Source organism: Convolutriloba macropyga, unplaced genomic scaffold (assembly GCF_964194025.1).
Source record: "Convolutriloba macropyga unplaced genomic scaffold, txConMacr16.3 SCAFFOLD_2502, whole genome shotgun sequence".
Taxonomy (NCBI): domain Eukaryota; kingdom Metazoa; phylum Xenacoelomorpha; order Acoela; family Convolutidae; genus Convolutriloba; species Convolutriloba macropyga.
Window position 1 is genome coordinate 17,222 of NW_027450828.1, and position 14,731 is coordinate 31,952.

Consider the following 14,731-nt stretch of genomic DNA (forward strand, 5'->3'; position numbering starts at 1 on the left):
GTATCAATTTTAGTTTTGCGGAAAAATTGAGGAAAAGGAAATCCGATTTGCAACACTCTATCCCCTGTATAAGAATGTAAAAAGGATTTCGCTTCCTAATCCGATTAAATTCTCTCAGCTCTCATTTGTTATACATGACAACGGTCCGCAATGAAAAACGAAATAAAAGTTCGGCATAAAAAGAAAAAATCTCTGACCAAACTCGCAAGAACATTGGTTGAAAGACTGAAACTGTTCAAGCTAATACTATCACATTGTCTGAGGTCGCTTCTTGATGTACCATCACATGTGAACTGTTACTGCTGCTATTACCCTACTTTAATTAATGAAAGCCACCGCACAATTAACAACTAAGCGGGCTAATTTGACCAAACTGTTTGCTCGAATAGGCGAGAAAACATGACTAAAAAGCTACAAAACACACCAAAAATTTGTACTTTTTCTTTCAAATGGACCACATTCATACCTTTGTAACTTCAAAATTGAAATCATCAACTACCAAGAAACTATACAAATACTAACAAAGTGGATATTTTTGAAAAAAATTGTGCCTTTATTTTTTATAAAAAATAGAAAATTTACGGGGCCTTATTAGCACGATTATAAGAGACGAACAATTTTTGTTAATAAAATGAATGGCTCAAAGATTGCTGGTATTTTAGTCGGACAAAATGGTCTCTGAACGGCATTTCATTTTTACTTGAGTTAAGCATATAATTTCCTTCAAAATACTGCTACTTCAAGTCTTAGCCGAGACTTCGATTTAGACTTGCAAGTCTTGGCCAAGACATGCACAAGACTGACAAGTTGAAAAAGTTACATGATCATACTTTTGAATCAGTTCTAAAAATTAGACATGAAATTAAACTTGCGCAGTACTGAAATTGACCTGCCGTTAGGTCCTGGTATCATTAATAAAAATTAATTGACCTGTCTTCTTTTAATGGAAAAAGTCACAGCTACCGTATTCACTGATATAAATTCCATCAGTTTTAAAAGCATTTTAGGAATAAACCAAATTGCTAAAAATACTAATTAGAGGTTGTTGCTTTTGACGTTATCAATTGTCCTCAAGTAAAATAAAAGCTCAAGTAAACATAATATACCACCACCATTGGTCCGTACAGGAAATTGTGACTGTGTGGGTTTCATTTTGAGAGCTAATCATTCAACTCCACAGCGTTAAACTCTCTTTTGTCAGTGGAAAATTAGCATATCCGAGGAAGGGATCTAATATTCTTTATATTTTTCAGGTATTACATCCTAGCCCTCCAAACTAACCCACAAAAAACCTATACTGAATTTCCTGTCCTCGGTTTACAAATAGCTCACTGTTGTTGAAAAGAAAGGCAATTTCTTTTTTTTCACGCATCTTCTTAAGAATCATTTTCAGGCACAGAACTCTTTTCCTTTATCTCTCAGCGATAATTTTACTTAAAGAAAAACTAACGCCTTTTCTGCTCAACTAATGATTCCTGTATAGCCTGATTTTGAAAACGGTCATTTATTTAAGAGAAGTTGATATTAAGAGAAGTCGTTTATTAGAGAAGTGAAATCTGACCAATCGAAAGCTTTCTTTCCTTTCCTAAATGGATGGATTCGGATGAACTCTTACTACGGATCTCATTTTTCTCCTTTTACTTTTCGCATTTTGTTTGGAAAATTTGCCCGTTTTTAACCCAACTCATTCAAAAACTGACTAGCTAGATGTTTCTACCTTCCATTGTTCATCGCTTTTTGTATTCTTCATTCGGAAAGCCTTTTTAACTTCTCATCAATTCATTTTTCGTCATATCTATTCTTCTTATCTATTCATTTTTAGTATAACAATTTATCAGTTGCAAATATCCTCAACTATTACTATCTCATACTGCATAATACTATCCACCATATTACAATGATTAAATTTGTGGAAAAGTTTAGTAACGTCCGGAGCTGACAAAAAACGGTTTAATAAATTAGCAATATGCTCAAAACTACCGCAATGACTTTGAGACTGAAAGTGACAATTCTGATCACTTTGGTCACGTTAGTTACAGCGGTGTCCCCTCCTGATCAAACGTCTGCGAATGTTGAACAAACTGAAGAAGAGCAAGAGGGTGACTTCCACGGATTAGAAGTGACCAATAGGATCTTGAGATGGGTGGTGTTTCCATTGATAGTATTCTTTGCTGCCTCCTGCAACTACTTTATTATTTTCACTGTATTTGACCTGGGATTGGATAGGGCCTGCAAAGTGCTTATGGGGAGCGTCGCAGTCACCGACTTCATACAAATCTTTTCAATCATATAGTAAGGTTTTATTCTATTGCTGGATGTTTTCCGTTTGTGCCCCCCAGCTTAGGGGGTGCAAGTTATTTGCAAACCCCCGACGCACATGCCATATTTTTACATAATGATTTAATCTGTAATGGCACGTGCGTTGTAACTGGGGGGTGCATAACGTACTGTGGGGGCACAAACGGAAAAGATCCGTATTGCTTTTTAAATGTTTTTTATGTCGATCCCAATGGTTGAAAAATTATTAGCAGTTATACCCTTGTCGAGACCCTTGTCGCCCGACATTTGTTATGCAAAAAACTTTTGCTCAACTCTACTACCTGCCCTCAACTCTGGCTGAAACTAAAAATACCGTCCTCCAATACAGGCAAAAATACCGTCCTCCAATTAAACACAGTCCTCGACTTTAACTCGATCTAAACATTCGTCTCCGATTTTAGCGCAAAAATGACAATAAATTGACAGTAAAAATTGATGTGGATTATGAGATATTGCATTGAACACGAGTACTTAGTTACAGTCATCACCAAAAAATAAGCTGAGCATTAGCTTTAACTGCTCGAGCAAAATCGCTAAGCTTTTAGCCACCCCGCTCAACTTGTTGTGTTGGAGCTGAGCTTAAGGAATAACAAGCTTGCATAGGCGGGGAAAATAGAAACAAAACACTTTCTGTTGTCTTAGTCATTTAATAGTTATAGTTATAGTTCTAGTTCTAGTTACAGTTTGTCACGTGAGAAAAAAGAGAAAAGGGGGAAATAACAAAAAGCAACACACAGAACTCAACGTAGCAGCCGCAGAAAACGGCTTAAAGTATAACTCAGCAAAATATTGCAAAAACAAATTGTCTTGAGCAGTAAATAACGTGTTACTGTGTCTTGAACTAGAAATATTCCTGAGCAGTAAATTGTTACTGTGTCTTGTATTCAAAATATTATTCTTGAGCAGTAAATTCTGTTACTGTGTCTTGTATCTACGAATTATTGGAGCTGAAATTCAACTGTTACAACCCCAACTTCTGGTATTCTCAACTTGTGAGTACAAACAGCAAAAGCCAACTTAGGTTTAAATTTAAATATTTTTGCACAAACAGGTCTTAGACATATATCTTTGTCTTCGATTTGTTTTTTCTATCGGATTGAACTGGTATACATAAAGAGATCCCGTATTGTGTGATCTGTAGCAATCCAGTTCAAATTGATAGTTGAAAAAACTAATTTTAGCCAATAATTACGAACAGAGTAGTTAATGCAACGGTAAGTACAGCAGAATGGATATACAGTTACAACAGCAAACTGCATAAACGAAGTATCCGGACAGATTTTGTAACCACTCAGAACGAACTGGGCGGTGTAAAACTTTCTTTGTGAAACACAAGGAGAGCAGCCGTTACATTTGGTCCGCCGACCCGGACAGTGGAATAAACTGCTGTCCAACCCAACAGTCGAAGTGACGAAGTCATCGACGAACGAGAACAAAACTCAACAGGCAATTCAACAACGCAAAGCCAATTAGGCAACGCAAATAGGAACGTTGAAAAGCAAAACTAAATTAAAGCAAACAAATAAAGGAGCTGTAGAGGTTCAAGCTGCAGTCCCGAAGTACACGAGAAGTGACTCCGTCACAGAGTCAAAGCGTTTTGGATCGACAGATCAACAACTTGCGAAACAAGTGGATTGAGAAACAGGAGGAAGGTTTTGAGCTCATTGATAATCGAGATCGACCAAGCAAGCTCAAGACTCTCTATCAGCAGATACTGCAATTGGACGACAGCATTCAAAAACTCGTGAATAAGAAAGCTGAGACTCTCCGAGACCCAGATATTTCTTTAAAACGCAAACTTGAGAGAGAAAAATACTTTCAATATTTGAACGCAGAGTGGTTACCGTATATCCACGGAGAGACAAACATGTCAAGCCAGCAAAGCCAGTCAACTCCTCATGCCAATGAAGAGCAACCGCCTGCGAATAATGTGCATCAGTTAGAACAAAACGTTGGAATTCCAGAGTTTAAACAAAACCATGGTAACACAAGCAATGCAACGACGAATACGGTTACACGGACAATCAACCTGGATACAGAAAACGCTTCGGAAACATCTTCAGTGAAACGTCAGGTTGAAGAACGAATAAAAGAATTTGAAATTGATTTTGAAAGAAAGTTGCAAATCGAACGAGCACAATTTGATCGAAAGAGGTTGGATCTAGAAATGCAAATGAAAGAACTAGAGATGCAACATCAGCTTCGGGAAAAAGAGCGAGACTTAGAGCGCCAATTGCAAAGAACAGCATTGGAGAAAGATGACTTACGTTCTCAATCGACTAAGGCGCGTGACAACTCACCTTTCAATTGGACCCCAAAAGGGAGAGATGTCTCGGAGTGGGCGAATTCGATGAACGACAAGCGAACGCCAATTCGACCAAGAGCTCGCTTTGACGTCAGCCCTGAACGGAATAAGCAGAGGCATTACCCATGGTACCCAAAATCTCGCGAACGCTCAGCAAGTGCTGAAGAGCGGGATATATCGCCGATAGCTGGAAGGCACTACAACACTGGACATTCAAGCAGTAGTTTACCAAAATCGAGGTTGAAAAATTTTGACGGAAACCCGCTGGAGTGGCCTGAGTGGTCTAGCATGTTCATAGCAACAGTAGATAAACGCATGATTCCCGACTCAAAGAAAATGAGCCATTTGAAGACACTGCTAACAGGCAAAGCAAAATCTGCAATCTCAGGAATGGGCTATTCTGGACAGTTTTATAGTGCTGCCTGGAACATTTTAGAAAGAAAATTTGGAAGACCGCATGTAATTATAGATGCGCAGCTTGAGAGCCTACGAAAAGCTAATCAAGTGAAACCTCATGATTCAACCAGCCTGATTAATTTTTCTGTTATTGTATCTAACTTCGTGAACGTGCTCAAAGAGTACAAACACATTGGTGATTTGCAATCAAGTTCGACATTGTACATGGCAGTTGATAAGCTACCTCAAGTTCTTAAAGAAAAATGGTGGTTCTACGTCGATGACAAAGACGAGGACTGGCCTGATCTAATCATGTTTGAAAAATGGCTATCACGAATGGCATTCGTGCATGAAGGGTTTTCAGCGTTTAAAGGGGAACGCAAAGAAGAAGACAGACACAACACAAATAGAGAAAAACGATTCTCGAAGACATCGAACTTCAGTGCAAGTTCAAACCTGCAACAAACCAACCAAGCAAACGCAAAGCGATCAGTGTCCATTAGCCGATGGCACTCATAAAATTTGGAACTGTCCGTCATTCAAAAATATGAGTTTGAATGATCGATACGTGGCAGTGAGAAAAGAACGCTTATGTTATGGATGTCTGGGGAAAGGGCATGCAGTCAAAGATTGTAAAGTCCACCCGTGCGGTATAAATGGATGTACCAAAAAGCACAACAGACTGCTACACTCAGAAAACCAAATGGACAAGGATAGTTACGCAGTTAACGTAAGCGCAGCAACAATCAACCAAAGTAACCAAGTTACTAGTTTTCTTCAAATAGTTCCTGTATCGGTTCAGAGTGGTAGTAACAGGTTGACTGCCTACGCTTTCCTCGATAGTGGGTCAACAGTATCATTCATCGATCAAAGTGTCAAGGATCAACTACAAGCCAAAGGCACGGACGTTACCTTAAACATAGCTGGCATACACGGGACGCAAGATTTGAGGACAGAGAAGGTTCCTATCACAATAAAGGGACTACATTCAAATGTGCATTCAATTGAAGCGTTTGCACACCCATCAATCTCGTTGGGAAACACAACATATGACTACAAGGAACTGAAGAACAAATTTAGACACCTGAATGTTCTCACTAACAGAACATTCAACCTGATGGAAGTAGGCATCATACTTGGACAAGATGCCTACGAAATTCAACGTCCATTGGACTATAAGATTGGAACACGAAGTGAGCCTTTCGCCGTCTTAACAGAATTAGGATGGGTAGTCAGTGGTCCCATGACAGGCAAGAAAAGTCAAAATGATAAGTCAAATGGCAGAAAATATCCAATCATGGTGGGACATAGAAACTTATGCTTCCAAAATAAATGTTGTAAGTCAATCAAAGAAAGAGCAACAAGCTCAGAAGTTTCTAGAGAGCACTACAAAGTTTACAGGCGAGCGGTACGAAGTGGGCATGCTCTGGAATGAACCAGAACCCAGTCTTCCAAACAACTACGGCTCAGCCCTTGGTCAGCTCTACTCACTGGAACGAAGATTCCAACGAGACCCAAAGTTAAAAGAATTGTATCAACAGTCAATTGATACAGATGTTGAAAAGGGATTTGTGAAGATCCTTGGTAAATCGGAAGTCAAAGGCACTTTCGGAAGAGAATGGTATTTGCCACATCATCCAGTACTAAACCCCAACAAACCGGGTAAAGTTCGCCGTGTTTGCAACGCTGCAGCGAAATACAAGGATGTATGCCTAAATGACAAGTTGTTAGCCGGACCCGATCTACTGCACGGATTGATCGGAACAATATTCAGATTTCGAGAAGGACCAATTGCCCTAACCGCAGATATTGAATCAATGTTTCTGCAAGTGCAAGTTCCTGAACGGGATAAAAGCTGCTTGAGATTCCTGTGGCGACCAACAATGAACAAACCTGTGCAAATTTACGAGTATCAGCGTCATGTTTTTGGAGCAAAGAGTTCACCAACATGTGCCAACTACGCTCTGAAGCGAGTAGCGATTGATAACGAGGACGAGTTCCCTATTGCAGCAAAAGCAATCCAAAACAACTTCTACATGGACGATTTCATCAAGTCAGTCGAAACACCTGATGAAGCAATCAAGGTTTTCAAACAACTGCAACCTCTTCTCTCAAAACATGGATTTGAACTGAAGAAGTGGATCGCCAACAGCGACGTGGTAACCAACGCAATCCCAGAGGACTTAAGATCAATCAGCAAAACAAAGCAGGTTGAAGTGGAACCCAGCCAGGAAGGGTCATCGGTGCTTGGGCTTCAGTGGACGATTATCGATGATAGCCTACAGGTTTGTAGAGGTACAAGCAAAGAAGTTGAGACCCCAATCACCCAAAGGAAGATGTTGTCTCTAGTTTCTTCAGTGTTTGATCCTCTCGGACTGTTTGCACCATTCAGTGTTCATATGAGACGACTCCTGAAGAGCATCCGGATAAAAAATGGACAACATTGGGACAACTTAGTAGAACCTAACGAAGAAGAAGAGTTTCTGAAATGGAAAACGCAGCTTCCAGAAGTAGCAGAAACCAGCATTGACAGAAGATACTTCAGCACAGCCAAAGAAAAATGGGAACTTCATGTGTTTGCCGACGCATCTGAAGATACAATGTGCGCAGTGGCATACCTACGTTCAAAGCCCAAAGAATACTCAGCAGACTTAGCATTTATAATCGGAAAGTGCAGAGTCGCACCGATGCGACACCTTTCCATACCACGCTTAGAACTACAAGCAGCAGTGATGGCGGTGAGACTTAAAGAACAGATAGTGAAGGAACACGAATCGAAGATTCAAGGTTGCAACTTCTGGACAGACTCCACTACTGTTCTGCAATGGATTCACAGCTCCCACCGTAAGCAACAGGTGTTTGTTGCAAACAGAGTAGCTGAGATTTTGGATACAACTAATGTTTCACAGTGGAATCATGTGAGTGGTATTAACAATCCAGCTGACATCGGGACACGAGCGATCAATGTTGACGAACTTAAGAGAAGCGAATGGCTCACTGGGCCGGCCTGGTTGAAGCAACGAGAGAACGAATGGCCTGAACAGTTGAATTTAACATTTGCTTCAGACGAAAAAAACGACGAAATGGTCTTCTCAGCAAAGGTTGAAGAGAAGAAGCCGATGATTCAGTGGGAACGATTCAGCAATTACAATCGACTAGTAAATACAATGGCATACATACAGCGTGTATTCAAAAAACACAAACCGGCAACAAAAACACTAAGTGTTCTAAGTGTTCAAGAAAGTGAGGATGCACAAGCAAGCATATTCAGACTACTTTAGCAAGAACAGTTTACTGAAGAGATGAAATCTTTCAAGGCTGGAAGGGAAATTCCAAAAAACAGCAAAATTCTCCAGTTTTCACCATTCATAGACCAAAAAAGACTTATTCGTGCTCAAGGCAGAATAGGTAAAAATCATCTAAACTTCGAAACCAAGCGTCCAATACTGTTACATTGGAAGCACCATGTAGTTGAATTATTCTTGCAAAATGAACATAAGAATAATCACCACGAAGGTACTGAACATGTCAGAAACATAGTCCAGCAAAAATTCTGGATCCTAGGCATACGAAATGCTTTGAGATCGATCAAAAACAAATGCATTAGATGTCGAAAGAGAAAAGCCCAAACAAAGGCACCAGTAATGGAAAATCTACCTGAAGAACGATTAGTGGCATCAACAGTGTTCTCGAATGTGGGCGTAGACTATTTTGGACCATTCACAGTAAAGATTGGTCGAAGAAACGAAAAGCGCTGGTGTTGTCTATTCACATGCCTTACTGTACGAGCGGTGCACATAGAGATTGCACCAAAACTAGACACTGATTGTTGTCTGAACGCAATTATGCGATTCATTGCACGAAGAGGCAAACCGGTCAAAATGATTAGCGATAACGGGACAAACTTCGTTGGAGCTGAAAAAGAACTGGCAGAGTCTATAGCAGCATGGAACAAGGTGCGAATTGAAGAACATCTGATTCAACAAGGTATCAGATGGAAGTTCAACCCACCTGCAGCACCACACTTTGGAGGAGTGTGGGAAAGACTGGTTAGGAGTTGCAAGAAGGCAATGTACGCAGTGCTGGGCAATCGATCAGTCACGGAGGACGTTCTGTCAACCACGATGTGTCTTGTTGAACAGACGCTGAATGCTAGACCGCTGACACAAGTCAGTTCTGATGCTACCGATTAAGAAGCTATTACTCCAAACCATTTCCTACTTGGCAACAGGAACCTTTGTTTACCGTATCTATCAGGTGCAGAGCAATTTGTTGATCTTAGAAAGCTCTTCCGACAAACACAAGCCTACGCAGACCTCATCTGGGACAGATTCCGTAAAGAATACTTGCCAACGTTGAATAGTCGAAAGAAATGGCAGACCACAACGGAAAGAAGTCTTCAGCAGGGTGATCTTTTGTGGTTAGTGGAAGACAGTGACAAACGTGGATATTACAATCTGGGTCGAATAATCGAAACCTTTGAAGGTTCCGACGGAGTAAATCGATCAGGGACAATCCGAACGAAAGATGGATACTACAAGAGACCAGTAGTGAAGCTCGCTCCAGTGCTACCAAGTGACGATGATGTTTTCACGAAGGAAAACAGGGCCGGCGATGTTGGAGCTGAGCTTAAGGAATAACAAGCTTGCATAGGCGGGGAAAATAGAAACAAAACACTTTCTGTTGTCTTAGTCATTTAATAGTTATAGTTATAGTTCTAGTTCTAGTTACAGTTTGTCACGTGAGAAAAAAGAGAAAAGGGGGAAATAACAAAAAGCAACACACAGAACTCAACGTAGCAGCCGCAGAAAACGGCTTAAAGTATAACTCAGCAAAATATTGCAAAAACAAATTGTCTTGAGCAGTAAATAACGTGTTACTGTGTCTTGAACTAGAAATATTCCTGAGCAGTAAATTGTTACTGTGTCTTGTATTCAAAATATTATTCTTGAGCAGTAAATTCTGTTACTGTGTCTTGTATCTACGAATTATTGGAGCTGAAATTCAACTGTTACAACCCCAACTTCTGGTATTCTCAACTTGTGAGTACAAACAGCAAAAGCCAACTTAGGTTTAAATTTAAATATTTTTGCACAAACAGGTCTTAGACATATATCTTTGTCTTCGATTTGTTTTTTCTATCGGATTGAACTGGTATACATAAAGAGATCCCGTATTGTGTGATCTGTAGCAATCCAGTTCAAATTGATAGTTGAAAAAACTAATTTTAGCCAATAATTACGAACAGAGTAGTTAATGCAACGGTAAGTACAGCAGAATGGATATACAGTTACAACAGCAAACTGCATAAACGAAGTATCCGGACAGATTTTGTAACCACTCAGAACGAACTGGGCGGTGTAAAACTTTCTTTGTGAAACACAAGGAGAGCAGCCGTTACATGTTGCTAATTGCGGCTATTGCTCTGATTCTGGGCTTGAATCGCCAGTCAAACGATTGTATCCTCGCAGAGACGACAATGCTTCTAAGACAAACCCAAGGCATTTTATAGTGATAGTTTATACTTCATCCCAGATGGCATAGTCTGATTGGTTGATTAACTATGTCGATGTACAATATGGCAATAGCAAAGTAGTATAGCTTCAGATTGCAAAGATAACAATTACGAGCACTACTATAATTTTCTTGACTTCTTAACTGACACAAATCGAAATCCATTGTTTTGCATATAATAGTATTTCGCTTATTTTTTTCCTTTTTCATTGTGCCGGCAATGTACACTACAGATTTTTTTTAAAAAAACATTACTCGAGTCATGAAGTTTTTGGAAGCGCAAATACTAAAATAAATATAAGAATTTAATTATATGTCAGCACAAGAAAAACATGACACCCACTGCTGTTAGTTGAATGGCTTGCCTCGAAATTTCTTTTTCCTTGGATGAAAAGAATTAATCTTAATCTGGACTAAAAGAGAGGCATGGAAGTAATTTGGTCAAATTATGAGGAAGGTTTAATACCGTTTAATACCAAAGACATGATTACCCGTTTGACCTTAAAGACGACTGAAAACTCAAATTTTTAAAAAAAACTTGAGAAAATTGACAAATTTTCTTTTTAACTTGAAAACAAATTGACGTTTCTTTTTTACAATGGTTTACCTCGATATATGTAATAAAAATTTTTTGTGGAGTGACAAAATTTATGGAAGATAATAAAAATGTTTATCCAAATGGAACAAGAAAAAGTGTGACTGTTTGGTTTAAGAACACAATTGAGGAAACAACAATAATGCAAAATTCACACATTGTTTTATCATTGATAACAGTATTTGAACCCAGCTTTCGTATCAAAATTTTAAACATAGTGCCCATCATATATCATAACTGTGTACACAAAATTAGTAATCGATAATATCTCAGAAAACAAGTGCTTCTTTTTTTTTTTAAAAATGTGAACAATTTAAAAAAGTTTTTGGAAAGAAAATGAAGAGAGCTCTAAATTAAGAGGTTTTCCATGCTTTTTCTTCCATTTGAATTTTTTATGTATTTTCGGCTGTTGTTTGTTAGATGCGATGGACATTTGCAGTTTGCAGAAGTACCAACGACTTCTTAAGTTTTATCATTGCGTATAACGAAGATCTTCTACTTTTTTAAACAGAACGTACGATTCTAATCAGAAAAAATTACAAAAATCTTGAGCTTACAAAACGAACAAACCAGAGTTGTAATACCTAACGTATCAAAGCGTTCAAAAGCTCCATCTTAAATATACCGACAATTTGATACGATAAAAATTGAACGCACCAATAATTATATGTAGTTTTTGTTCGGCCGTTTTGGCTATGGTCGCTCAATCCCTTGAAAACACATGAAGGAGAATTTTAGGGAAGGTTGAGAAATTAAGATAATATTACTTGGAAAATATCAGCCATTAGATTGAGCCTCAGTTTACAAATGAGGCAGTTTGAACAATTTACCGATGCGTAGATAGTGAAGATTAGTTTAATTAAAGGCTTCGAACTCAATAGAAGTTCGAGATGTTGATCAAAAGTAATAAAAATTTTTCTCGATCGTCAGCTGTATATAATAAAAACTTCCATTATTTCCGAATACGAGTTTTTTTTTGCATCAATTTCTTTTGTTTCTCTCGCTCTCTCTTTTCTTTCTCTCTCTCTCCCTCTCTCTCTCTCTCTCTCTCTCTCTTTCTCGCTCTCTCTCTCCCTCTCTCACTTTGTTTGTTTGTTTGTTTCTTTCTTTCTTTCTTTCTTTCTTTCTTTCTTTCCTTCTTTCTTTCTTTCTTTCTTTCTTTCTTTCTTTCTTTCTTTCTTTCTTTCTTTCTTTCTTTCTTTCTTTCTTTCTTTCTTTCTTTCTTTCTTTCTTTCTTTCTTTCTTTCTTTCTTTCTTTCTTTCTTTCTTTCTTTCTTTCTTTCTTTCTTTCTTTCTTTCTTTCTTTCTTTCTTTCTTTCTTTCTTTCTTTCTTTCTTTCTTTCTTTCTTTCTTTCTTTCTTTCTTTCTTTCTTTCTTTCTTTCTTTCTTTCTTTCTTTCTTTCTTTCTTTCTTGTCTTTCGTTCTTTCTTTCTTTCTCCCTGTGTGTATCTGGTTGTTTGTATAAAGGCCATGAGTTCCAGTTTTCTACGATTTGAGTCGGTAGTTAAAAGTTTATTTGATTTTGATCTTTTTGTTTTAAATCCAATGAACTGTTATAGCAATTGACTAGCTTGAGGTCGATTGCTACTGTAGCCTCTACGGGTTTTTTCGTAAAACATGTCATAACATTTTTGAGCAAGATCGATTTTTAAAATTGTCTTCTCATTGAAATTGTCTTCGTCACACACTTTTTATGAGAAGGTAACTTTTGTGTTCTTTTAATGCTGTCTCATTATTAACTGTTGTTTCATCAATTGAATGTTCCATTGCAACTTGCTTTTAATTAAGTTTTTCCTAAGTTTTTAATTAGATAATACTTGTTAGTGAATAAAAATAAAATTTCGAATTTTTTAGTTTTTTGTTATTTGTTGTTTCAATAAAACAGGTTTCAATTAGCAAATATAACGGACTACGTCGAACCTGTGTTGTGGAATTTTTCAATCGAAATAGTGAATCCAATTCATAGCTAATGTAGTTTACTACGAGACGAATTTTATGGTCTGAACATTATGTGGGAATTCACATTACCGAACCTCCTTGTTTGTGTTTTGATTCGTATTTCTATTAATCGAGCTCTAAGTCGTTAGGAGATAAAGTACGAAAATTCCAAAATTAGCTTTAATCATTTGAGAGCAAGGAAGATATGCTTTCATTGCACGAAATAAATTGACCGGGCACATTTTTGTCCAAAATGCCATACAGCCGAACTTTTGAGATATCTAAATAGCTATAAATTTTGACAAAACGTTTGGTCAACTTTCTCAAAAGTGCCAATTTTTGACCAATGTTTGCATGGTGATTAGGTAGAATTCTATTTTTCAGTTTACAAGTTCTCAACCAAAACGCGAAACTTGACCTCTCTTTTAAACGTTCTATCGATTTCCCCTCTAAAGAATAAAGAATGTAGTGGCCAAACATTTTTTCTTCGAAGTTCTGAAAATCTCTTGAAGCCTCTTTCCCTACATCTCAAATGCTTCCGAACGTCCCAGAAATGATTATCACATACTGACCAAATTCAAATTGTTTTAATTAATCAACCTTGCTGCACGATTATCTACCTGTTTCAGTGTAAAAGCGTGGGCTCTCTCCACCTTCGGTTGTAAATCATCTGTATTCATGTCTTTCTTTGCATCCCATCTCACTCAAAATCAGCTCGCGATCTTCAACGTCGACCGTTTTGTAGCCCTCACTCGGCACATTTGGTACGCTCAAAATCTCATGCACAACATTTACTACTGTCGAGTTGCGTTTATCCTCAACATCGTTCTGTCTGCCCTTTTGAATATCCCGACTGTGTTCGTCTCCTACTACGACCCGATATTAAACAGATGTACGGTTCAGGATAACGCAACTGTTTCTCCCTTCATCATGCCCGTTTTGGGCATTTGGGCCGTGTTCTACATCGCAGTGCCACTTCTAGTCATCATTCCCACAAATATCTACATATCAACCAAGCTCAGGTTTGTGTGATGGATTTGTATACCCGAGGCGAGGTATCAGAATTAACCATTGCAGAGCTTTTTTAGGAAAAAAAATGCGCCGAACAAAATGAAAATATATGAGAAATTTGATGAATGATGTGAAATGCACTGGATGCGTTGACAATTCATAATTTTTTTAACGCATCTGTTTCTTAAATTTTAGCGCATTTTCAGGAAATTTTTGACATAAATGTAGCTTGTATTCAGCACGTTTCTTTCATAAATTTTATGCTTTCTTGTCAAAATCAGCCAAAAATAAGACTGTCTGAAGGGGTTAAGAACTTTGAAGCTCGCTACTCTCTGTACACTTCTTTTGCGAAAAACTGTTAAACATGGCCCGAGAAGTATTCCACCTGGAAAAAAAACAAGACGACTCTTGCAAGTCTGTGCGTAGCATAGAAAGTTCCAACATACCTGTCATAGTTGCAAAAGAAACTTTTAAATTCTGCCAGAAAAACCGTTGAGAGTATCCGAAAACAACTTATAAGCATTGAAGAAACATAGTTGTACTGTTTAAACCAAAAAAAACATGCCGTCTTTTTTCAAAAGAACAAACGGTCGAAAGATAAGCGTAGTCTAATCTGGAAGACACAGAAAAACCGTACAAACACATCCACAACA

At 38.1% G+C, this 14,731-nt stretch overlaps 1 protein-coding gene across 1 annotated transcript; it reads left to right on the forward strand.

Annotated features, from left to right (window-relative positions):
- Positions 1-1,673: 1,673 nt before the first annotated feature.
- On the forward strand, positions 1,674-14,089 carry LOC142356186 (uncharacterized; the record flags this gene model as incomplete). The annotated part of the gene is made up of 2 exons (XM_075408143.1): positions 1,674-2,292; positions 13,697-14,089. Coding segments are annotated over exons 1-2 (719 nt in total), but the record flags the coding sequence as incomplete, so codon positions are not given.
- Positions 14,090-14,731: the final 642 nt, after the last annotated feature.